The sequence below is a fragment of the Tasmannia lanceolata genome, unplaced genomic scaffold, assembly GCF_043159265.1.
Source record: "Tasmannia lanceolata isolate RefF3 unplaced genomic scaffold, GAP_Taslan_0.1 ptg000018l, whole genome shotgun sequence".
Classification (NCBI taxonomy): Eukaryota; Viridiplantae; Streptophyta; class Magnoliopsida; order Canellales; family Winteraceae; genus Tasmannia; species Tasmannia lanceolata.
In genome coordinates this window covers 52,493,895-52,521,014 of record NW_027518695.1, presented here as the reverse complement: position 1 = coordinate 52,521,014, position 27,120 = coordinate 52,493,895, and the positions used below count along the sequence as shown (strand labels likewise).

The following is a 27,120-nucleotide window of genomic DNA, read 5'->3' as shown; positions in this document are numbered from 1 at the left end:
CCCCATTTTGACCGAACCCCAAATAACCTCGTTTGATTAAAACCCTATCAAATTAGTGAACTAAAGTCCCAAGATTTGCCTTAGGGTAGGTTAGGATCTCAATTAGATCCCTTTAAAATTTTGTCAAAATCCGTTAAAGTTTGCCTAATAAGACGAGTGTAATTCATAGTGTAGTGTAGAAAGAAGGGAGTGGTTTATCCGTTTAGATGTGTTCTAGTTAAATTAATTTCAGCAAAGGGGTTGTCTTGGGCAACTAAAGGGCCCGAATTTTAATCTTTTAATTTTCATTAATCAGTTTTCCAGGGACCACCTATTCTCCACACAAACAAGTTAAAACCTACATAAAAAGGGGTGTCTTGATATAACGAATGGGCCTAAAAAATTAAGCCAAATCTCTATAAATAGAGAGCTTGGACTTTCATTTGGGAGAGTTTTTTTTAGGTTTTGAGAAAAGTGAGTAGATCCGATCCTTTTCCTTTGCAAATTTCAGTGAGATTCAGACCTTGATGAATCATATCTTGTGTTTTGTTGCTTGAGCGCTTACAAAGCAAGCTTAGAAACCATAGTATTGCTAGAAACCTTAAGTTTGTCTTCTCAAACCTTGTTTTCTCACAAGAAATCCTAAATCCACACTATGAAACCTTAAATCAGCAACTTTTTTAGCTTTTAAACCTCAGATCTTTAAAATCTAGGATTTTTTTAATTTTGGATAGATCGAATCTTTAAATCTTAGATTCGAGTCTTTAGACAGCAATTTCGATTGTCAAGTGAAGATTTTAGAAGAAGAAAAGAAAGGAGCTTCATTTGAGTCTGCAAAGAGGAACAAGAAAGAGGAGGAAAAGAGAAGAAGTTTCGAGTTCTATAATCTCAGGTTAGTTTATTTGTGCTTTGGAATTCTGAATATTTCTTGCTGGAATTGAGTCTTTATCAAAAATTTTGGTAGGCAACTCTGTCAGGTAAGTTATACTCATGGATCATATTGTCATTTTTGTTTAGATTATAAAGTTTGAACAAATTTTACAAACATTGCTTCATAAACTGCTGTTAGACTTCATAAATTTCGTATTATTTCAGTTATTTTCAAAAGGAAATGATGATTAGCAACATAAGTTTATCTTCTTGTTAATCTCTATTGGTGTATGATGATAATTAGTGTTGACTCCATGATATTGTTTGTGTATATATAATTATTGGATAAAGAGCTATAAATTTGTGGCTTGTGAATTGAACTAACTTTCTAATTTGCTGTGATTTACGAAATAATATGATCTCTTAATTTGTTGTGTAGTTTGTAACTGAACAAATTTCCTAATTTGTTCCTAAAAGAGGAAGAAGAAGAAAGAACTTTTGGAAAGAGAATTGATGATCATCAGTAAAATAACTCTATATTTTATAGGAGTAATTAATTTATTTAATTTAGAAAAATAATATCATTGCCGTACAATATAATGGAATCTTGTCTGGAGCATAATTAAATGAGTACTTTTTGATCCTGCAATGTACTCGAAAGTTGGACAAAATGTAGCTAGGAAAATATTCTTTGTTCTCATTTTTTATGAATTGTTCATATTTGAACCCTGACAGGTTAGCATGCTTTGTTTAAACTGAAAGCTATTGAAGTTTACTTTCGTAGAGCTGAATTGGAAACTATTGTAGTTCATTTGCGTGGTGTTAAATTGGAAGATTTTGTAGTTTGTTTTCATTTTGGCGCATCTGCTTATAGCAGCACATATTTTTTTATGAAATGTTCATATTTGAACCCTGACAGATTAGCATGCTTTGTTTAAAGGTTGTATTTTCCTTTTGATGTGTATTCAAGAGTAGATGATAGAGATGAGATAGTAGTGCAAATATTTTGTTCTCTTGAGTTAAAAATTATGATTACGTCTTTATTGACTGTGTTCATATGCCTCTATTAATTGGCTGAGGTTTTTTTTTTTTTTCCATTTATGGTTATCAGTTTATATAGTTCGGGTTGATGTATATAAGTTTTGAGCCTTGTATGCATCTCTTGTAAGAGCTGCATATGTATATGTAATATATAGTTGATTCTTTAAGCTTCTGTATCATATGTTAAACCATATATGGTGAAGTGAGTAGCTTATTAGGTAAGAAGACTTTATAATAGTAAGTGGATAACATGCTTTAAACTATCGAGGAATTTCCTTTTTTTTGTTCAAGAATTGATAATAGTATTATCCGAATATGTACAGAGTAGATAACTCCATTTCTATTTGTCTTAGTTACATGATTAACCTGTTCATGAATAGAGGCATTGAGCCTAGTCGGCTTTAGTTATTTGTTTCTCCATAACATTGTTATATATCAAAACCCATTTTACTTTGGTCCTTGAGTAATATTTGATGCATGATTTGGAGCTTTTACTTAAGAAAATCTGCTGGTTTGATTTTGCTTTAGTCATTTCAATACAATTTTTTTTCCCATTCTGCTGAAATAATCTGAAAATTAGTGTAGAAAATGTCATTGTGCCGAAATAGAAAGCAGTGTAGTCTATTCCCATTATGCTGAAATAATCTGAAAATTAGTGTAGAAAATGTCATTGCGCCGAAATAGAAAGTAGTGTAGTCTATTCCCATTGTGTTGAAATAATCTGAAAATTAGTGTGGAAAATGTCATTGTGCTGAACTATAAAAGGCAGTGTAGTCTATTCCCATTGTGTTAAGCTGAACTGAAAACCAGTGTAGTTCATTGTTATTGTGTTGAATTAAGAGTTCATGTAGTTCATGTTCATTGTGTTAAAGTGTGATGCGTTAAGTTAAGAGCTTTTGTGGCTCATTTATGAGTGATGAATGGTTAGTTGAAGGTGATTGTGTTATCCTGTGAAATCTGTATGCTTTTATACATATCTGAATTTAATAGTAGGGCAAAACAGTAGTAGCATGCACTAATCGATGAAGTTCTTTTCTCAGACAATTTTTAGCATTTGCTGAGCCCTAATATATGCATTTCAGTTATCATCTTGAGCAGTTTTATGTAATCAAATAAGTCATTGGTGCAATACTTTCGACTGAATTATTCTCTCGTGGCTCCTACTCTTATTCATATTTGATCCTTTTGAATTAGTTTTAAAAACCCCATGTCTTATGATTTACACAGTTAAACATAATGTCATATTGTTTATTTAAATATCAACTTATGCACATCATAATCTTAAAAATAAACCTGAAATGTTTTGGTATCTTGTTTATCTGATAAGTTTTCACTTCAGGACATACATTACTCACTTATATTACTTTAGTAATAGTTTCGACATAGTTTGGCTTTGAGTTCTGTTCTCCATTATTGTGTAATGGAATGCTTTAATTGAGATTACTCATTTTTTTATATTTTGAATACCTTATTTTCATATGGCTCAGATTTGAAATTTGAGTTACCCATCTTTTAGGGGACTAGCATAGTCCTTATAGCATTTTTCCCTTATTATCCTTTTCTTTAGAAGACTTTTTCAAGTCTATTAGATATGTAACCTTAAACCGTAGATCCTTTCATTGCCAGGGCAATGAAAGAGTCATCTAGAGCCGCCCCCCCCCCCCCCCCCCCCTCTTAGGAGACATGCTTTGTCTCAATAGCAAGTTCCATCTTTAGGAGATAAGCCCTGTCTCATTAGAAAAGTGCCCTTCTTAACCGCCACATTTTTTTATCATTTTATACCCTGAAAACTGTTTTGTAGAAACCCTACATTTCAAGAGGTTAGGATAATCCCTGATAAAGGTGGGGCCAACGGAAATGACTGGATCGACTGCCCCGATCATGTTCACATGACATGCATAGGGCCCACAGTACGAAAGTGGGCCTTACTGTAGTGGACCACGGCCTTAAGTCTCCCTAACAAATGATGCTAACGGTTATATTGATAGCTTGCAAACTAATAAATGCAAAAGGGTCCACATTAGATACGAAACATTCCTGCAAAGGGATGTCTAATTGCTCTGTTGCATCCGAAGTTCTGAGGCTTTCAATGATTAAAAGCCTACCACTGTAATTTCAGAACAAAGTTATCACCAAGGAGATCTAAAGTATATATTTTAAGTCTTTCAGGATAAATCTACAAAATGAAAAAAAAAGTACTTAAAATAGAATAATGAAGAGTTTTTTTTGTTCTAAAACAAGAATCAACCAGTCTTTCATTTCCTACACTCAAAGAAAGGCCAATCCATGATGGCTTTTAAGAAGACCCAAAGTTTGAAGCCATTGCAATGTAATAGCAGAATGGGGTAGTGGCATTTTTAACCCAGAGCTTCAATCGGGCAATCCAATCCATGCTAAGCCCTAGGATTTTTTTGAGGTAGATGAGAATAGATTGGTACACTTTTCTTGAGATTTTGCCCATCAATGACTATCTACTCTAGTCCCATTCCTGAACCTTGCTCGTTAACTTATGAGAGAGAGAATGAATAGGGGTGCTACTCGGGTCGGTTCGGGTTGATATTTGCTAAAACTGATTGGAATCAACTTGAACCCGACCCGATTGTATACTAAAAGCTCAAGCCGAATTCCCAAAAATCAACCCGAGTTGCACCCCTAAGAATAAGAGACAATAGAGATACATCTGAACAAAAGAGGAGTTCCTATGCCTAAAGCTGGTCGCCTTTGTATTCTTGTTTTCATTTTCTAATTTCAACCCAGTGTCATAGTGTTAGGAGCTTAGATGTAGTTGCAGAAATTAAAGTTAGAACTGAAGACGAAGAATCTTGAATTGCTGAAAGAGAAGTTGAAATTTAGCTGGTTCTAGGCTTTATAATGAAAAAGGAAATTTCTACACAAAAAACATGCCCTTTATTTCCCCCTCGTCTATTTTATTTAGCTGTTGAGATGCTAACTGTCATTAACTGCTTTTCCAGTCTGTCCGACAGAATCGGTAGTTGCAACTAATCTTTAAGCCTTGCTGGCACTTCCCTCTTTCTAGTACTGACCCTCCTTACAACTGGTGAGTCTTCCTGGTTCGTTACAGTTGCCTCCCCATGAAAATAAACCTTGTCCTCAAGGTTCAAATAAGGATAATCATGTTTGAGGACAGATAGATCTTCCCAAGATGAAGCTTCGAGTGGTAACCCATCCCATTGGATAAGGAGTTGGTGAATGCCCTCCTCTCCTTTTCACTGAATGACTCTCCGATCAAGTGCAACCAAAGGTCGGCAAAGTGGTTGTGTTCCTGTGGATAGTTGGGGTAAGGCAACCTGTGTGACAGACGGGTTCCCTGTAAATTGTTTAAGTAGTGAGACATGGAAAACTAGATGGATTTTAGCTTCTTCAGGGAGCTGTAATTTGTAAGCTACTGATCCAATCTGTTCAATTACCAAGTAAGGACCACAGTATCTACGACCAAACTTGTGTGAGCATCGTTGTGCTACTGAAGCTTGTTTGTAAGGTTGTAGCCTTACAAGTACATAATCACCCACATCAAAATGTTTTTCTCGTTGATTCTTATTAGCCTGATTTTGCATCCTCAATTGAGCCTGGTGTAAGTTGGTTTTGAACTGTTGGAGAATGTTATCCCGTTGCAATAACTCTTGGTCCAGAGCCTCCAAATGTGAAGTCCCTTGTTCATACCGTAGAATTGTAGGTGGCTTCTTAGTAAAACCTGCTTCAAACGGTGTCATCTGAGCAGCGGAATGAAAAGCTGTATTGTACCAGAATTCAGCCCAAGGCAGAAATTTTGACCAGTGAGAAGGACAATCACACACATAACTTCTGAGAGGTACATTTCTAAACAACGATTCAAGGCTTCAGATTGCCCATCAGATTGGGGAATGTTAAGCACTACTCATGGCAAGAGTAGTACCCTGCAAACGAAGCAATTCTTGCCAGAAACAACTAAGGAAAACTGTATCTCTATTACAATTGATTTGGTAATGCCATGGTGTTTACAGACATCATTCACAAAGGTTTGAGCTACTGATATAGCTGTAATAGGGCTTCGTAGGGGACTAAAATGGGCGTATATGCTCAATCTGTCTATGACTACCATAATGACAGTTTTTCCAGCTGAATTTGGAAGGGCTGTAATGAAATCCATGGCCAATTCTTCTAATATTTGGTCAGGTATTGGTAGGGGTTGTAAAAACCCTAACGCCCGGTTTGTTTGAGATTGTGACAACCGATTGTGGGCTCCAAATCGATTATTGGTTCAAAATTAAGTCCAATAATCTGTTTGACTCACACAATCGGTTTTCAGAATCTAAAACGAACAGGGCCTAAGGTAGAAACCCGTTTTATTCTAATAATTGTTTCCAATGCAAAAGAAATTTGAGAGAAAAATTGAGAAGTGATATATTCGCCCCTTTTTTATTTCCCTAGTAAAAAACAGGGTGAATATATCATTTCTCCGGTATTGGGTCTGAGGGTGGGAGACAGAAGTGTTTTCAAGCTTTATGTTGAAAGGAACGGGGCCTTAGGGCTATTAGACTCAACACGGTAAAGTTAGCATTATGTTGTTTTGATAACACCCACTTTTTATTTATAAACTCATAAATTGTCACATGTTGTTTTGATAACTACAATTGTAATTATTCCCTAAATATTTGAATTGATATTGGCACCTATTTTCTATTTTCTTAAGGGAAATGTTATCAGCACTACTATATATTAATGAGGGCACTCCACACTTTATTAAAAGTACGTTATGGTCTGCACCATAGGATGATCCAACTGTCCATTAGATGGGCCACAGCCTAAACAGTGTGTGCCCAAAAATTATTTCCATAGGTTGATCCCAACCCTCCGATTATTATAGTAGTGCTGATAACATTTCCCTTTCATAATTATAAAGTTCATGTTTTCATTCTATAAAATTAGGTTTGTCACAAATTATACTCTAGAATAAAAAATTTTCATTACCAGAGAAGATGATTTTTTTCTAACAAATAAAAATAATAATTCTCATAAATGAGGTAAGAAGCATGATTCTGACAAAATGTGAAGGCAAGGGGGACCACAAGATTGGGCCAAGCCAAGAGTGACACTTGGCTATTGGGACCATCAGGGTAGCTAACCACCCGCTTGAGAGGGTGACAAGCGAACTTGGGACCACCTCAAGTGGACAAGTGGCAACTCTTTATTCACCCATCCTCCACATAAATACGGGTGCATGGCCCTTTCATTTGACTGTGTACTGTCAACTGTGGTAGCAGTCAATAGGTTGGCCCGTTGGAAGATGGTTTCTAAAAGTTGTATGGGAGAATTTAAAAGGAGTTTCTTCTTCTGTCATCTTTCTTGTTCTTGTACTTTTTTAATTTTTTTTATTTTGCCAAAATCAAAGTATTTTCTTTCCTAGTTCTTCTCTCAAATCTAAGCGAGATTGAGACTCCATGAGTCTCCATGGAATTCCAATTTGTCTGCTAATTTTGTTGTTTCGTTCTCTCAAGATTTACTTCAGTTTCTTCATTTGTATCTTAATAAGAAGCAAAGATCTAATGAGGCCTTATGAATCTTTTGGTATTACAGTACACTAGAAAAATACTCCTCATTTTTTTTTTTGAATGGTAAGATATATTGAAATAAAAAAGCACATCAAAAGAAAAAGCTGACTGAGAGGGTTGACAAAACCTCCTCTGGCGAGACCGTCCGCATCATAATTCGCCAACCTTTTGACATGCTGGAATACAACTTTCACTCCACCAATTCGATCTCTAATCTCGTTGATCCAATTGGCAAATCTCCAAGGGAAAGATTTTCTATCCTTCGTCCACGCTATGACATTTTGTGAATCCCCATCCACTATCACCTTAGCCATGCCAAGAGACTCAGTTAATCTGATTCCCCACAAAGCCGCTCTGATATCTGCTTCATTAGAATCTGCCATGCCCATCGGACCATAGAAAGCCCAAATCACGGCTCCCATCTCATCTCGAAGAAGACCACCAATTCCGAGGCTAGATCCATCAAAGTTGATTTTTAGGAAGCCTGGTGGTGGGGGACACCATTGAGGGCAACCCTTCTTAACACTCTCAACGCTGGAGTAGACCTCCCTCCATCCATTCCAAAGGTCATAAGCGGGTACAAATCTAAACTTGAGAAGGGATCGAGCCCAGGAAGTAGATAGTGTTTTACATTCTCGAATACATTGTCCTCCCGTGCATTGATCACTCCCTCTCAAATCCCTCCATCTCCTGGTCTTTCTATTCATATTTCACGACAATATTCAGCAAGGTGTTTTTTTTTTTTTTTTGAAAAATCATGTTTTATGTTTTCCGTTTAGTACCCTGTTTAAAACTTTTACAGCAAAAAAAAAAAAAAAGAAAGAAAAGAAAAACTCAGGAAAGCATTTTAAACGTGTTTAAAATGCATTTTAGACGTATTAAGCCGCTTGTTTAACCATACCCAAAAAAGTCTACAACTGAACGTCTGGAACCATTTTATCGGCCTTATATCTATGCTATGGCCCACCGATCGAATGCCACCTACGCATAGGCATTGCCAGCAGCTGCGGAGCAAGATTTTTCTCCGGGTTGTTATAAAATAAAATAAAAATTATTTTAAATTAAAAAAAAATCAAATTCACACAAATTTCAATTCAAATTACTTCCAGTTTGAAAAACATTTATATTTTTTTGCCTACAGAAAATTTGCTCAATTTTATTCGGCGATTTTTCATATTTTAATGTATTATAGTTATGAAGATTGGATTTGCGAATTATTAGGTGAGACGAATGCTTCTAGGACATATTTATGAATTTGTTTGAAGAGTTAAGAAAATTGCGCGTATTTCTCCATTTAACATGTATATATTGTTAGTACAATGTACTTATTTTCCTTAATAAATTGTAACTAAATAGTGGGCCCACTACATACATGGGTTTGAGTGGAGATGGTGGGCCACATGCCATGAAAACTTGGTACAAAAAAGTTAACCATAAAAGCAGTAAGATAGAATGGCAAATGCAACACTAATCTTCTATTTTTGAAGACTAATTTTAGATGGTAAATGTTGAACATGGGCCCCATCCATGATGCTTAATACTCTTTTAGGGGCATATGGAAAAACCTCACATTTGAGAAAGAGAAAAAAAAACCCTAGTAAAAATACAGGCTCAAATAAGTATGGGGGTCACTATTCTAAAGCAAGTTTCCTGTAACGATTAAGATCACTGAGATACCTAGAACAAGTGTAGTCTTCCAAGTCAAAAGCATCTAAAAGAAGTGCCTTAACAGCAACAGGCTTATGTTCTCTTCCCATCACCTCCACTGTTCCATCCTCACCCTTGAGAAGTTGCACAACCTGCATCCATGAACTAGGTCAGAGAGAGAGAGAGAGAGAGAGAGAGAGAGGTCTCTTTCCCAATTGGTAAAGAGTCGAGGACATAAGGGTTGCAACCTTAAGGTCAAGGGTTCAACTTAAGCTTATTGCCAATCATAAAAGGGTTCTTATAAGGAAGTCGTATAAAAAGGGATTTGCTAGCATCCATCACAGAAGGCGTATCGCTGATGGCCTGTTGCATGGGAGACCAGCCACACCGGCTCACTTTTCAGAAGATTTTGTCTTCACTCATGATGTGGCTGGTCTCACATGCAACAGGCCATCTGCGAAATGCCTTTTGCTATGGAAGCTAGCAAATCCCATGTAAAAATTATAATTGAGCTCTTTATTTTTACAAAATTCTGTAAATGCCCTTATCTTTAGTAATCACCATAATTTTTGCCCTTATCTTTAGTAATCACCCTCATTATCACACTTGGTAATTGAGCGTGTCACAGTTTTTTTAGAAGGCAACTTTGTGTCAATGTTTGTACAAAGTGACCACAAGAACCTTCACAATGCCTCTTTTTGTAGATTATAATTTCTTAGGAGAGGGCATTTTCAAAATTATGTAAAAGGTAGTGTAGACACCCCATTTTGACCTGACCCCCAATTCCCCCCAATTTTCCTCAATTTCCAAAAAATTGAATAAATTCCTGAAACCGATTCCCGAAGTGTTTAAAACCGATTCTCGAAGTGCCCTGAAAACCAAGTTTGAAATTCCTGAAAAATCGAGGTCCAATTGTAAGAAGAACCTGAAAATTCCGGAAATTATCCATTCGCAGAACATTTTGAAGTCTCCGCAGAACCCAAGTGATCCCCAGAATCAAATAAATGTCTCGAGACCGGATTCAATCCCGAAACCCGAATCTTAAGAAATTTAACCCGAGTTGCACCTCAACCCTTTATTATCTCAAAACCAATCAAAAAGGATGTGAAATATCAGGACAAGGTGTACCCATATCAATCTAAAAAGGAAGAGGGGGTGAGCATATATACACTCAGTTTTAGGAGTCTTTTGCTAAGCAGGATCATCTCTTTGGCGATGGAAAAAGAGAGAAAAAATCTTAGTACGAGTTTCATCCCTGGTCACAAGAAATAACTGGGCAAAACTTGGATCAACACTGGAATCAAATGGATAAGCTCCAAAAACAAGATTAGAACTCTAAGATAATAGCTACTCTATAACCTGATAATGTTTACACTCTTTTTTTTTTAAATCAATCATGTTTAGGGCTTTCCAAGAAAAGCTAAGTCGTTGATTTTTAGGCATTAATCTTAATGTTTGGCATGGGCATAGTTTTAACCAAAATTTCGCAATTTCCCAAAATTTTGGAAATTTCAGAAATTTCAGCCGAAATCTCGAGAAATTTAATATTTTAAAAAGAAATTTAATATTTTTTCAAAATTTTGGTTGAAATTATAGAAATTGCCTAAATGATTAATTAAGTTTTTTAACAAAATTTCGGCCGAAATGGACTGAAACCGGAATTTAAATCCATAAGCATGACACCATAACCATTGGCCTAGCCTCGTGGCCCTTCAAATCGACGGTCTAGATAATAGAAGCAAGTCCCCATATGTGACCTGATTTTGATGAGAAGATTGATCTTGATAGTTTATGTATCCAAAGTCTGCAAGGGCAGTTGGGACATACGGAAAAGCTCATAAGTATCATAAAAGAAAAACAATAAACCAATCCAAGGAACAATTTTCCATGCTTACCAAACAAGTTCTAAAATTTCCTCAAAAAAAAAGAAATATTAAATTTGCAAAAGAAAGTCATGGAAAAAGAGTCAGCCAGTCGTTAGAGAACTTATTTTTGAGGGTACACTCGAGAGAGGTGTAGTCAAGTCTGTGGATGTATGGGATCATCTTTGTTTATCGATTATGGCACGACATGAAGGGAAGCGGGCCCCATTGTGACTAGTCGATCACTCCCAATTAACTTAGCTTAGTTTTCCAGGCTATGATGATCACATGGGAATTATATTTTTCCTCTCTTTCTCTCTTTTACTTTCTTCTCTATCTATATATTGGTACTGACACCTCCTACCAGTACTCTACTTGGTTGACAAGCAAAAACTACTACCAATATTCTACGAGGTAAGTTCCAGGTAAATCCTAGGCTCTTCTCCTCCTTATTGACTACTTACACCACTGATCTACTAGGTAAGCCTGCAACCAAATAGAGCCCTTCTTGTGTAGACTTGAAAAGTGTTGTGTACTTACGGTCATGGCCGACAAGGAGCATCACACTAAAGTAGCAGACTTAATGAAAAGCACGCTTGATTGTGCCCACACTACATAAAAGACAAAGAAGCGATAATTATTCTTCCTGATTAACGTGTTCTAGCCACTGAGGCACCACACATTGGAAAAAAGTACAGATCGATCGAGAAGCTCCAAAACAAGATTAGAACTCTGAGGCTCAATTTTGTATTTTGAGAACCGATTGTGAGTCCAAAACTGATTATTGGACTCAAATTTATGTTTAATTTTTAGTCCATTAATCAGTTTTGGACCCACAATCAGTACTCAAAATCCAACACAAACAGGGCATAAGATAACCACAAAGTTGACATTAGAAATGTATTGAGAGATGCAAAATCTGCAACAACTAATTAATTCAACTAGAGTATAAGATTCAAAGTAGGGAGATGATAAATTCGTACCCCCTCTAGGATAATTCGCACCCCTCTACTATGAATTGACATCAAAAAGCGTAAAAAAGAAGGTTATGTGCAAGACTTTAATGGCTTTTGACGTTGATTCCCGTTAAAGGGGTGTGAATTATCCAAGAGTGGTGCAAAATTATCATCGCCCTTCGAAGTATTTAGAAATATTGATGAGGATGAAGATATATTCATCAATGGAGGTTCCAAGTGAGCACCACATGTGTTCATGTGATAGGATCCGTCAATCCGACCCCACCTTGATCAAATGACTTTAGCCTCTTCGTTTTATTGGGCCGCATTTAGACTGTTTGTTTCGGATTTTGAGAATTGGTTGAGTCCGAAAACAGATTATTGGACTCAGAATGGAGTTAAAATTTTAGTTCGATAATTAATTTTGGACTCAGTCAATTCTCAAAATCCAAAACAAAAGATGCCTAAACTATTGATTTCATAGGCTTTAATCTTATGGACAAGATGTGTAGTTTGCAAACCTAGAGTTAAGAGAAAGAAATTGCTAGACGGTGTCTCTTAGGCTCTTTTTTAATGTGCAATGTTCATATGATAGAATCCATTGATCCGACCTACTAAAAAATTGTTGATTGGGATGTTTGTTCAGCATGAGGCTAGGACCGCGTATGCGGTCAACTAGACATATCGTTCAGGTTCACATAGTGGCAACCGAGGGCACAAGAGTCATTTCGCACCTCTTCCAGAAAAAAATCATAGAACCCGTGCCCTAATAGGAAACCTAGCTCGCGGCGAGGATATGTATGGAAACCGACTTCTTAGACAAGTCGGTCAATCACAAGGACTCCATTAAAGCTAATTTTTCAACTACCAGGGACTAGTCTCTCAAAGGGGGACCAAACTCCAAAGTATGCATCACACAACCACACCATTTGTTTCTCTTCAAGCTCTCCCTGCCTTTAGCATTTAATTTAAACTGTTTGGTATTCCATTCTAACTTGAGCATCAGAGCGTGCTCCTGTGTCCAAACACCGGGCCCTTTAATGAATTCTCAGTGATCGCAAGTCATCCTAAACAGCGAAGCTCATCTACAACGCTCAACCTAGGCTCAAGTCCAGATTTCAGCATCAACCGACACCAATAGATAGATTGTTTTGATCACCGAATGGTTGGACCACCCACTTTTAATATACCTTTGTTGCCGGTGTTTTTCCTTGAAAAAAATCTACACGTAAAATATCACATTTTAAGGTTTCTTTGCATTTTTTTTCCCTGAGACAACTTGCAAACCGTACATTGGAGAGTTTCTATATGATGCACAGACAAACCATTTAAAGAAAAATTATGAGTAGGTGAAGTGGAACCCGTTCAATGATCCAAATAATTTATTTGTTAGGCCTAGTTACGATGGAGCATGTATCAAAATCTACTCACGCCAAAAAATTCTCATACTCCAATGGGGTTGTTAGTGGGCAGTGAAAAAACAAAGAAGCAACGAATTAGGTTCTCACATGGGAACGTTAGAATCGTGATGAGAGTTGATTTTGTTGCATGGCGTAGCCATAACAAGGGCCAGATCCCATCCAGAGTAGGCCCCTCACAGTTTATAAATCGGGGTGTGTCAATTGATGCATTGACATATATATGCAACGAGGTACCTTTGATATGGATATATTGATGAAGGTGTTAAAAAATATGTCGTTACACATATCATTGTCAATCTAATATATTGCATTTATATCAGACCCTTCAACTTATGTATTTGAGATTTACAAAACGATAAAAAAGTGTATTATATATTTGAGATGCACTTCTACTTACAATAGGTTTCACATATTGACCCTAGTTTACTTTCATGTAGCCTTTACAAGTAAGCCTAATTCACCATCTCATTTGACCGTTCACAAGTAGGCTCCACTAATACAATCATATAGACTCACAAGTAAAGCCTTATTATACTATCATGTGAGCTCGCAAGTAAAACTATATACATTTTAAGTTTCATACACTAATTTGTTTATCTAGACAAATTTGACATCAGGTTTCTTCATTTTCAGTTTTAGTTCATGGACTACCAGACTCATCATCCCGCCTATTCGACGAGCAGCTACAAGAGATGATATATTCTCTCAGGTTATGGGAGAGGAGAGACATGGCCGAGTATGGAGCCCTATAGAGTGATAGAGAAAGGCCGCAGAAGCTCAAAAGACAAATGAGATAGAATAGCAGCGCACATTGATGCAAGAACAATGGGCAAACATTCTGTTGAATTTTAGGGGTAACAATCAGTTAATATTTTAATTATGTTTAGTATGATTAAGTTTAAAATTTGTTATTTTACAGATTGATTAATGCATCTATCTTATTAGGAATTTGCTAGGGGCCATCACAAAAGGCATTTCGAGGACTGGCGGTTGCATGAGAGAGCAACCACATAGGCTCTGTTTTCTTCTTATTCATTTAATTCATCCTAAGTGGCCGCTCTGTCATGCAACACCCGGTCCATGAAATGCCATATGCGATTGTCCTTAGGAAATCCCATCTTATTATATGGTAAGTTCCGAACGCTGCTACTCGATGGTTAGATAAACCACTCTCTTCTGCAAGTCACGCAGTTCCCTCCCCTATCGAGATATATATGTTGATATTTTTACCTAGAATAATGTCAATACTTGACAAGTATGATTAATTATCTTCAATAACTATCATCATATACCCTCAATTGCTCAGGTTGTTGTGATGGGCCTCAGACGACATGATGTGGAAGTGGCACACAATATTTTCTTTAGACAGAAGATCCAATGGCAGAAGTTGGGGGCACACCATTCGGACATAGATTCTGTGTAGTCACTATTAAAGTACCCTTGGTTCATGATGAAGTAAGACCGTTTGGAAGGTTCAAAACCATAAGAGATGTCGTTGGAGCAAATGTCGCTTGGGTTTTTGCATTTTTAAGTAATGTTCATTTACTTATTGATGCATGATGAGCCTTTATTGACATGAATAATTATTTATCGATATATATATTTTTTGGTTTATTTTGTTCGCAGGTTCAATGTAATCCAAGTAGTTGAGTCGTACTTTTTTATTTTTTGAGTTTTGATTTTGGTTTTGAGTGTGGTGTTTGATTGGCTTTGACTATCAATTGTTTTGGTGTTTGTGTTTAGCTTTTTTTTGTTAAAATATGTATAAGATGATTGTTTGGTGGTTTAATATATTTGAATTGTGAATTCTTCATGTGTTTTAAGGAATATTGGCTCTATATTAGTGTGGATTTTAGTTTTTCAGTTTTGGTTTACATTCATATACCTATTTTGGAAGTACTTATGCTTGAGGAATTTGGGCCAACAAGTGCAATGAAGAAAGACTTGGTGCCAACAAGAGAAATGAACCAAGAGGTGAAATTTTGTATTTGTAAAAGCCCTCCTCAAAACCAGTAAGATGTAGCTAGCTTCCTTTTTAGAGAAACTTGGTGCCAACAAGAGAAATGAACCTAGACGTGAAATTTTGCATTTGTAAAAGCCCTCCTCAAAGACAGTAAGATGCAACTGACCTTCCTTTTTTACTTTTATTTCTTCTCTTCTCTTCTCTATATCTATCTTATTGTTTGATATACTTCTTTGCAATCATCTTTCCTCGAATGCATTGATAGGAGAGTTGCCATTAAAACTTTCAAAGCTATCTATGCTAAGAAATCTATCAGTACAACAATTCTCATTGAACTTCATTTATCATTTGGAATTGTATTACTTTCTGATAATAAATTGTCTGATTTCTCTTCACTACAATGCAGAGGGTGGAAGGTGGCATGGGAAGAATTATGCGCGGCAGAATCTTTCGATCACATAAAACAAATTTTTTTCTTCCAGACAAATTGAAATTCAGAAGTTTAAGAGAACTTTACCCCAAGATTATCGAAAAGATAAGCACTACTTGATCCACTCACCGCTTGGTGTTTGGTGTTTCTGAAACACAAACTCTTTAGAAGTTGTAGTAGTGGCTCCTTGAGTTGCACGGATTGAAGGATGAAGATATTGAGAGCCGATCTTGAGATCCAATCCCAAGTGTATGTTGAAATCCTTTCGCCCTTTTTGTTTTTCTCAAAACTAGAAGTGAGAGAGAGAGAGGGGAAATGGGAATTGTGTATGTAGTAGAGGAGGATGGACGTCTAAGAGCAATACAATTGCATATCCAACCCACTCCTTCCATTTTATAGGATTTCATGGTGAGAAATCGTTTCCCACTTGAATTCCTATTCTTTTAGAATAGGGAAAATGAACAATGGGGGACAAACTTTCACTAGAATTTTGAACGGTGGGGATCCCAGGTTTTCAAAACCTATCCGATGGGTGACAAAGTATAGATTCTGACATGGACCATGACCAAAATGCCTTTTCACTTATGCTACACGGCTCTTCTTCTACTTTTTACTTTTCTACTTTTTTTCCAACTATTTTCACGGTCTTCCTCCCGCCACTCCTCTTGCCAGCGTGTTGGAGCTCCGAGGAAAGTGAAAAGTAGGGTATTGCTGTATTTAGATTAGGTTTTTCAAGCCGTTCCACTGTTATTTGAGATTTGTTTTAGGGTTTTGCACTTTTTAGATTAGGTTTTTTACCTTTCTTTCAACTGTTAATGGAAGTCTGTTTTTTCATATTATTTAGGGTTTCTTTGTTGTATGTGGGAGAAAGAAGACGAAGAAAAAAAATTGATAGATTGTTAGGTTGTTTTTTCCGGTTTACTTCTCTTTCATATGATAACGGAAATATATTTTTGCATATTATTTAGGGTTTATTTGTTGTATGTGGGAGGAAGAAGAAGAAGGGAAAAAATGAACAATTACAGCAAATCATTTGGTTGTGTGACCAATAATAACAACAATTACTAGCTGGGTCAAGCGATGAAGTATTCCTTACAGAAAAGAGTGGAGTTATCCACAAACAGCAAATCCATTGGTTGTGGACCATTAAGTATATTTTACTGAAATGATGGTGCATTCACTATCAATAACATAAAATCTTGTGATTCTCACACTCGAAGAAATGAGAAGCAGAACAGGCAACAGCATGGACTATGTTAGCTTCAACAAATGAACCACCGTATCATCTCACTTAATTTGTGATATATAACTGAAATAGCACATAAAGAAAGCACTCAAAATTGGAGATGAAAAATCATGATGCTATATATAGGTAAATGAAAAAGCATAGGACAGAGAGCATGCAAAATTGAGATTGTAAAACGATGATGCTACACAGGCATAGTGCAAAAAACTTATGTGGCGAAATAGCAAGAAGATGAGGTAGAGATTCTAGCCCAACCATAGATACTCGCCTACTCCCCAAATTAATTTCAGTATAATGGTCTCCAGAATTGAGACTTGACCTTCCTATTTTGTGGCCTTTAGGAAACATTGTTCCCAAAACAGATATTCACTAATGACATCCAGTCATTTGTTCACATGGTTATCTGAAGTCCTAGAAATGAAGTGGCATAAGTCCTACAAAACTTGCAACTCATTCGGCAAATGGAGAAATTTTTTCCTTTTTTGACCTCAAAGGAGAGGTATTCACCTCCATCCAATTGAGCTATAAGTTGATGCGAGAATTAACCTGCTCCGATCGTGAGGTTGGTGTAGCACGTATATGAAATTCAATAGAACATACAAAAATCATTAGAACATGAACACAATCGCTACTATTAAGCATAACTCAATGGCATGTTAAAGGTAAGATTTGACCTTATAATTGAAGCATCTATTTGCATACCCTGAGAGAATAGTTTAGTGTATTGGTGATAAAGTGTGTAGTTTACCAGAATCACATGTCTTGAGGCATCAGCATACAAGAACAAATAAGCATTCAAACACTCGGCATGGCAAATAAGATGAGCAAAACATGAAATTTGAGCTACCCAGATGCAGCTACTCGAGAAATTATAATTGAAGAAAGATGAGATCTTTCTCATTTACTGAGTATTCTCACAAAAGAAATCCAACAATGTTAGGGGAGATTGAGGAGGTTTTTTGTTTTAGGAGGGCTCCATAGATCTAATCCAGTAAGAAGATTTCAATGTTTTAGGACAGTGAAGAGGGTTTTTGTTATTTCTACACAATGATGAAACACTCATCCATGATTCTGAGGCTTTAGAAGCATTTTGTTCCTGTTTTAGGCCATCTGGGAGGTACTTTGTATGCCTTGTAATGTCTTACCTAACCAGCAAATATAACAATTGAAGGTACTATTGTGACTTGGGATCTGTCCAAGAAGGCATGCTTCTCATTTTCTGCTAAAATGCAACAGAAAGTTGCAAGAAACCTGAGAAACACGGCAACCACATGTGAAAAGTTTAAACAAATAAATTCTTGTAATCTTTATAGCCAACAAATATTTGGGGCAGTGAAATCTAAGTGTTAGTTGGTTGATTGACTCGGAACCCAAGATTGTTCATAATTCCAACACAAAACTAGCCACACTTCAACAAATGGAATGGAAAATCTGGTAAATTAGATTCAATGATTAAAGAAGACAAGCCATCTTGCACACAAAAAAAGCTAATGTACAACACTTACATGCAAGATAATCTTCATACTTTTGGCTTCTGCATAGTCTCATTCCATCAACATAGAAAGAAACTTCACGGCAAAGTGTTGCACCAGTCCCACAAAAGAAACCTCTGAAGCCATCTTGGGGAACAGTACCTCTAAATTGAATGGATAATTCATGTAAGTGTTTATGATGGCACAGTTCTTCTAGGGAGGAAACATAGCCGGCATATATGGATGGGTAACCTAAAACAAAGTTCAACCCATCGATTTCACATAGAATAAAAAGCAAACTATGCATCTATGAGCTCTTGGGTCTATTTATGCTCATATAGTCATATGTATCAGAATTAAGGTTATTTTGGTCACTTTCCAATCAGGGTATACTTTCCCTTCAATACAATATAAACTCGATGTATCATCTTTCTCAGATATGAGAAGATGTGTTTGCGCTTATTAAATCAAATCTTTCAATATCATTGAAAAAAATATGTTCCTACAAAATGATCTTACTCTGTCTTAAGATTCCCATTGCTATACTATATTGAAATCTTAGCTATCATCTCAGAGCCAAGTAAGTACAAATTACCAAGCTAAAATCCCAATTGAATAAAAGAGGACATCAATACCATTCACAATGAAAGTCATTTATAACACAATTAAAGCCAAAAGTTTTTCATCTCTAAAAGAGGCCACTCTGGCTAGCTTAGGTCGGCTGGCTACAGCTGAAGGCCGGATTTTACACTGAACACTCACCATTATAATCCTTTGAAGCACAGGTAGAGGGATGGGAAAGGAATCTTACAAGCCGAGAGGACTCCTTGCAAATTCAAAAGTAAGTCCATAGGAAAACAAACAAACTACAAGAAAAGGGGGGCTGGAATTTGTCCAAGCCTTCCTCCAAATTTCCAAAACCATTTCAAATTTTCATCTTCAAAACTACTGAAATGAGAGCACTTATTTTTTGGATGGCAAGGACTTCACCCCAAATTATAGTAGAGGGTTGAGGTCCTTGATGGGCTGATAACTTGTCAAGTGTCTTGTTTCCTCATAGACACTTGTCAAGCAGGGAAAAAAGATGAATATAGATGTTGCATGTGTCCCATGTTCCACTGGTCCTGAGGACAATTGGCAATCGTAGAGGCCACTTGTCGCATTCGCTGCCATGTGTCTTCAAATGACTTGTTTGTTGCAGCGCCGCCCCCCCCCCCCCCCCCCTAATTTTGTGGATCAGCTGACAAGTGGCGGCCCATGAAATTTCCTTGAGTGGTCTTTGTCTTGTGCAAGCATGGGAGCTCTCCGAGTGACAAAGGTGTGGTCCCATCCCTTAGAAGCAAGAACCTTTCTCATGGGTGCCGCTCCCATGACACTCCCGAAGCGACGGGAACCACTCCCATGGTGCTCCCAAGCTACTCCTATTAACCATCAGTCCACTATCACCAACTTCCGTGTATCAAACTCCTCTAACTCTTGAAAGTACTTCATTGGAGCAAGCCCAAAGGCATCTTCAGAAGGCACGAGGAAAGATGGTACAAAATGAAGATCGTTAGAAATTATTAATTTTAGACATACTTAAAATTTGAAAGATATATGTGAAGACAGTTAGAAATTACTATTTTTTTATGTACTTGAATTTTGAAAATCATATAAAGAAAATATTACATAAATGCTCCCACGGTACTCCCAACCCTAAACTCTTCTTGGCCCCTACGCTTCCTCACCCCAGTTCTCGCACCCGCTTCGTGCTTCTAATACAGACCTCATCGCCCACATCCTTTACCTCTTCTATTCTTCTAATTTACAAACATTCCCTCACTACCGAATCTCCCACACTTCTCTCTCTAATTACAATCTTGTCCTCACTACACATATTCCCCTTATCTCACAATTATTATAAAATACCCCTAATCAATACAAGCAAACTGCAAACTAATTACCCCTACTCTATCAAAGAGGCCCCGCCCCATAAGCTCTAACTAGGGACTTGGTCTATATCAAACTTCCCCTCGCCCCCTTTTAAAAAGAGCTTGTCCTGAAGCTTAACTCCTCTATTGGAGGTGTAGGCTCAAGTCATGGGCAGGCAAGGATACTGTCTCTCACTAACAAGCCAAAGGCAACATAACTACGATGCCGGGGTCAAAGATGTAAGTAGCCAAGGCAAGGCCCTTCACCAACGGCCCATTTGTCTTTGCGAGGAGACATCTCTGTGTAAGGATCCACCACCATCTCAATCTAAATGGCAATGGTTCCTATCTGTCTCTGCAGATGTGTATTTTGCCTATCTTGGCGATAGTTCCTATCTGTCTCCATCGATATGTATTTTGCCCATCTACCATAAGCTCAGCTCAATAAACTAGTCCAACTCTACCAAGGCGAAGTCCAAGGTACCTCTTGTTGGTGAAAATCTGTCCACTGCCTCGCCATAATCATCCACTGCGATCTTTGTCTCACGTTCGTCCGGATTAACGGACTCTTCCTGCTCATCATGAATATCCAAAGAATCATTATATCAATAGGCTCCTCTATTGGTGCCTCAAATGAATCCCCGTTTGTAGTAGACGCCACAACCTCTCTTCGGCCCTTAACATAAATAGGATCCTCTATATGCTCTGTCAACGCATCCTTAAGTGGGCCCTCACCATCAGTCTCTACATATGTGATATCAACTTCAGATGTAGGAATAGAAGATGCTTGAGCCAGACTTGTTGCTTCTGTAACTGACACAAGGTCTTGGCTGATGTGGTTCAGGTAGGAAAGGAACAAGCAAGCAACTCAGGGAAGGATAGTTGAGAAGTTATCGGTGAAAACTCAAGATCAACCGATGACGCCTGGATCAACACAAGTTTCCAACAGATCTCAACCAGATCAGATTAAGGATTCACAAACTATTTGAAGTTCAAATAGTAAGGTTGTTGCAGGTTTCAAAAGATTCAATTCTTCTTGACACTGATCCTGGTAGGCTAATAATTGAGAGGCACACGAAAATCAAACTAACAGAAAGGAGAAAAGTTGTAGACGAGTTTCGTCAGATTTTGAACAACGCTCAATGATGAAGCTGATGGAAGTTACAATAACTTGTTAAAGAAAACAGATCATCTATCTTCAGTCTCTGGATCAGTGAATTAAGGTACTTCGGTGGCTGAGATCTTTGGTTTTAACCAGTTTACAGAGAGGAACTGTTGAAGCGAAATGATCAATAGGTTTTGCTGTAATTCTAGAAGCTAACCAGTTTCCCAGTGGGGAACTTATTGAGTGGAGTCACTCTTGAATGCAACAGTGGCAAAAAACTTATATTGACTGCAGATCTAGCTAGATCTAAGATCTAGTTGGATCTATAATCTACGAGGTATCCACACGGGAATTTCCAGCTTAGCATTTCTGAGAATAACCTATTCGATATTTGTTAGTTGATTTCCTAAGCTTTACTAGGAGAATTCAAAGAAAGATCAACTAACTACTTCGATCTCCGAGTAAAATAGAGTGGGAAAGTAGACCCTTATGGGGAGAGGGTTGGACTAGTAGCCAAATAAGTGTTGAAACTTGTCCTCTTCTTTCTTGTGGTCTCTAGGACACTTGGCATAATGAGAGAGATTATATCCTCCTTGGTTGCCACTTGTAAGTGGTCCCAAGGACACTTATCACCCAATCACATGGGTGGTTAGTTACACAAGTGGGCATGTGTCATGCTTGAAGAGTATGGGCCTTTCCTTTGTGGTCCTCTTCTTTGTACAATTCACTTCTTTCCTATTCCATATTACAATAAAATGTCACTACAATTTCCCCTCCATTATTCTCTCTAATTACCATAGTAGCCTCTAATTGCTACACTATTATTAACAAATTACAAGAATGCCCCCGCTATAACAAAAAGTACTATCACTACCTATGCTAACAATACCCAATCACTTTGATCGGGGGCATAGTCCACATCAGTTATACAAGGAAATCGATAAAGGGAAACTATATCTTTGCTAAGAACAATTAAAGCAGTGTTTTCAAATGCACAAGAGGGTCAAAACATTGTCAAAGTACCCGGTTGATGCACCGATTGACCTGGTCATAACTCGAGAGAGTGAACGAAGTTTTAATTGAATTTGTAAGGCAAAAGATCGACTCGAACAAGAACACGGCTATAGAAAAAGAGAGTCGACTGGGCAGTTGAAGATGACCGTGGAGATTTAAAACTATGATCCAAGTGGAACACACTTTCACCCTCTTTAAGGAGAGTTTTGGTATTTGAATTTTGTGGATTGTCTCTTCCAGCAGTGGGAGAACAGCTTTTATATTTTACATCCATGATAGAACATCTCTGTCTATCAGCCTAAAGCTGTTTCTATCAGATGCACATGTCGTAATGTAGTAGCTGTGTTCTTCAATGTGAGCAAAGTGTGTTGGCTAAATCCTGGTAGGAGTATAAGTATATGAGTATATGACTATGGAAGGGTGGCCTATTCAGAAGGCTCAGATTTGGAATTCTCTGATGGATAAAACAGTACAAGACTCGCATAAATTCATCCATTTCTTACCAAGATATTTAGATTTCAAAATCAGAATCACAGTTTAAGATACAGCATATTTGTGTATTATCATTTTTTTTCAATTCAAGTAGCATATGAAACCTTCAAACACTGCTTGCATTTTCAAGAAAAATATTTTCTTCAATTAATTGAACTAAAACGAAAATTAATTTTATGAATTCCTTTGTTTCTCAAAAAACTTCTGAAATGGATGCTGATGAAATTTGCTACAGAGTATAGGCTATATCCAGCAAAAGTGTAAAACTAGATCAGAAATGGGTATAATCTTTATAAGTTTCTTTGTTCTTCCTTAGCAAGATATCAAGCTTCTCAAAATAGCTCTTGCTGGAAATTTTGAAAGTAAACAATGCTAGAAGTGTCCTTTAACATCCATCAACTTTGCACATCAAAATTAGATAAAAATAGACCATAAATTCCATGTCACTTGATTTTTTCATTTAAAAACATGTTTTTCATAACTGTTTTAGTCTCAGAAATGCCCTCTTCAGTGCAATAATCATGTCTTTATTTTCCCCTGATTATTTAGCAGAAAACCTCCAAGGATGTGCCACACACTAAACTCACCTCCTCATCGGAACTGCCAATGAGTGAACAGTGATTGATCTCTCAACTATACACCATATTTTGAAAAAGAGAGTACAATGAAATCACAAAAAAATGGCTGACAATATCTAGTACAAACAGCTCCAGTTCCGAAAGTAGTAGACCCAGTGAGTCAGTCAGGTTCAATTGATTATATTGACATCTCGAAGTAACAGGAGCAACCCAAACAAGAGGGGCTTATCAACTAGTGGAATTGCCCAGAAGAACCACCTGCAACAATCTAAAAAGGTATTTCAGATACTAAGAAAATTAATGGAATATCTTGGCAATGAAAGATTTTCAAACAAATTATAATGCTATTTCAAATTAAGAAATCGTCATTGAATCCTTTATTCTAATATATCAAAAGAAGTTCATACAAGTGCCATTTAAAGGTGACTAGAAAGTGCCTTACGTATGGTGCTTTGTCTCGCCTTGAGTTCGAACAATCCCTGAAAGGCAATGATGTTGTATTCGCTCTAGTGTCTAAACGCACTCAAAAAGTGGTGATGGCGTTTCTAGTGTTTTGGAGTATGCTAAACCTATCGTGGAAGAGTTTTCAGGTGTACTTCCAAATGGTTTGCAATTGGATTTACCTACGATGAGATATATAGCATAAAATGGATCTCATTCTTGGTGTCTTGTTTCCAGACAAGCAATAATACCGGATGTCGCCTAAAGAAGATGAAGAATGGTGGAGGCAAGTAGAAGATTTGATTGACAAGGAGTATATTGGTGAAAGCATCAATTTGTGTGTGTGTGTGTGTGTGTGTGTCGTGCCTGCTTTGTTGGTAGGCAAGAAGGGCGGTAGTCACAGTACATGAAGGGTGTGCTTTGAAAGCCGAGTCATCAACAAGATCACCATAAAGTACCATTTTCCTTGCGAAGTGCTAGAAAAGTTGATTGATGATGCTTACAATATATGTTGCATGGATTCGGATTTGCATGTTGGGATCCGACACGGATTCGAGGTGTCAGATTCGGCAAACCCCAAAAAGTAAGATCCGTGGATTAATTTTTATTAAATAAAATAAATAATTTAAATGTAGATATATATTAGATATAATTATCTGATGTATCCCTCAGATAGCATATTTGAGCTACGCTCGAAAATAGGGTAGGTGCCTATGTCGTTTGGGTGATGCTAGGTATTGATTCCATAGGACCTAACATAGATAGAGTGTTCCTAAAAAATCATGTCCATAGGATGACGCTAACCCTTGATTTGTGGAGGTTTAAACGGGACGGATATAAAATAGGTCCATTTTGTGGCTCTACAAAGCGAATGGTTAGGATGATCCTATCTATTTTTTAGGAACACCCTATCCATGTTAGGTCCTATGGAATGAATGGGTTGCATGACTCAAACAAGATGGGTTGATGTCCTATTTCTAGTCGCTAGCTCAAATACGCTATCTGAGGGATACCTAAGATACATCGCTCCCATATATATTACTCACACACACATACATATTCATGAAAAATTTGAGGAGGGTTTTATTAAGAGAGTCGAGGAAGGAAGGGGAACGGGGTCGATGTTCGAGGGTGGATGGTCGAGGCGCTAGGGTTTTTATTAAGAGATGATGGGTTGTCCATTTATAAAAGACAATTGAGAAGAACAAACATTTAAAATGAAAATATATAGGATTCACATTTTAAAAGGGAGAACGATGTGTCAGATTCTCCTGAAAAAAATAGGATTCGGAGAGGACACAACTACAAGAAGAATCCAGATGTATCCCACGCGAATCCATGTCCGATTCAAGTGTCAAAACGTGTCAACATGGATTCGAAATAGGGGACAAAGAATCCATGCCCCACAGCTTACAATGTATGTGTAAAGCCTAGGATGAACATTAGTGACACTCATGTTATGCATTCATCTCCTTACTATGGAGAGAATCTACTTTGAACTCCAGGTCGGGTTCTTTCGAAGGAGGGTTGACTAAAATAGAACAAATTGAAGAGGACTTTCTAAACCATATTGGAAATGCAAAAGCACCAAAGATCAAAGGAATTGAATCATAATATGACATTGTTTATGTGATATTGACAATAGCTCGATCGACTGGACAAAACATCGATCAAATGGCCAAATCATCAATCGAAAGAATTGGTCCTTGATCGAAAAATCCAGCTATCGATCGATGGACAACGATGGACAATGGGGAATAGTAGCAACAACACAATATTTAGCAAATTTTATTTTTATTTTTATTATTTCCCTTAAATGCTTCTTTATTGATTCGGGGGTACATTGTCGTGCAATTACCTTTGCGTAGAAGTAGTTGGGGACTCCTTTTCTTTTTGGATGATTTGGGGACTTTTTTATCAGTTTTTGCATATCAATGTTATCTTTTAAGAGTTGAAGTAAACAAAACTAATTTATTTCTAGGGCTTCACAGTTACCCTCTTACCTCTCTCTCTCTCTCTCTCTCTCTCTCTCTCTCTCTCTCTCTCTCTCTCTCTCTCTCGTCAAGTGCACAAAAGGATTGTTCTTCGGGTGACCGTTTTCTTCCACTAGGAATTGAAAGCTAGCTTATGTAGGCACTACTTTGACAGTAAGCTTCCAAATACACAAATACAACACAAGAACTCAAGGAGAAAAGTCAAATTAATAGAAAATTTGTGAGTTAAACTAAGGTACAAACAGTAACTTTTTGGACACTATGAACAACATAAAATAAGAAATATGAAGAGATCTAATGGAAGAACAAATAAGGGCAAGACTAAAATGAGTATGGGATGAGAATACCCATCACCCATGAATCTTTTGCAGAAACCAAAATAAGGAACAATTGAAGAGAAAATACGTAAGTCATCAAGAAGATGTGTGACAGCGATATTAATAAGTGAAGAAGCTTCAGATACTATGAAAAGCTAAAGATTACCTAATTGTTTGACTGAGATCTGCTAGATGTTTTTGTTGCTTGTAGGCATAGAAGCGATGATGCAACTGCAGCATAATGATTGCACTTCTAACAATCTAACAAGTAATAGTGCCCCGAGGAAGGCCACTGATGCAGGTGGCTGGTGCAAGTGTGTTTGATCTTCGAAGCTCGTTTTTAGATGCCTAGGAAATCAAACCAGATTGGACTGGTTTTCTTAGATTCAGATTAGATATGTAACAGATCTGATTTTTTCTTGCTTTTCCATTCTTAAAATTTGAAATTCTAGTAGATTTTGACATGAAACATGAAAAGAAATATATGTACAAAGAAAACTTACCGATCTCTTTTTTTTTCTTCTTTTTCGATCTTTTTGCAGAAAATTCGAATCTTGATCGTGCCTTCTGTCACCGGGCCATTTCGTCCAACGTTGTTCGCATGGCCTACGGCCCATGACTTGTATTGTGTGCACATATGCATGTAAGGCCAAGGGCCCCAAAAGTGTCTCATTGCATCTTAAAGAGTATGTAATTCCAAGACTTTTGAAAATCAGTCTTAGCCAAAGGGGTAGGTTGCTCCACCCCTTTACCCTGGAAGCTTGCTTGCCATCGAGTGGTGCTTCCTAGTGCATATCCTAGCAGGGATTTAATTCTAGTCAACGGGTGCCTGA

General features: G+C 37.2%; 1 protein-coding gene and 1 long non-coding RNA gene across 2 annotated transcripts in view; both read right to left on the bottom strand.

Moving 5' to 3' along the window:
* Positions 1-5,008: 5,008 nt before the first annotated feature.
* Positions 5,009-6,037, bottom strand: LOC143850439 (uncharacterized). The gene is made up of 3 exons (XM_077359691.1): positions 5,804-6,037; positions 5,319-5,621; positions 5,009-5,218 (listed from the first exon to the last, which is right to left on the bottom strand). The coding sequence occupies exons 1-3, from the start codon at positions 6,035-6,037 to the stop codon at positions 5,009-5,011; spliced, it is 747 nt and encodes a 248-aa protein (XP_077215806.1).
* A 20,420-nt stretch (positions 6,038-26,457) lies between these two features.
* Positions 26,458-27,120, bottom strand: part of LOC143851676 (uncharacterized) — a 46,679-nt gene continuing 46,016 nt past the window's right edge. The window contains exon 4 of the long non-coding RNA XR_013236450.1: positions 26,458-26,635. This is a non-coding gene — a long non-coding RNA (uncharacterized LOC143851676). The remainder of the gene's footprint in view (positions 26,636-27,120) is intronic.

Bases quoted from the DNA above. Each gene is read 5' to 3' on its own strand.
- LOC143850439 (XM_077359691.1), bottom strand. From the start codon at position 6,037: ATGGATTTCATTACAGCCCTTCCAAATTCAGCTGGAAAAACTGTCATT. The intron at 5,622-5,803 runs GTACTACTCTTG...TCCGCTGCTCAG, and splicing joins AGAATTGCTTCGTTTGCAGG to ATGACACCGTTTGAAGCAGG. The intron at 5,219-5,318 runs GTAATTGAACAG...AACAATTTACAG, and splicing joins GATACTGTGGTCCTTACTTG to GGAACCCGTCTGTCACACAG.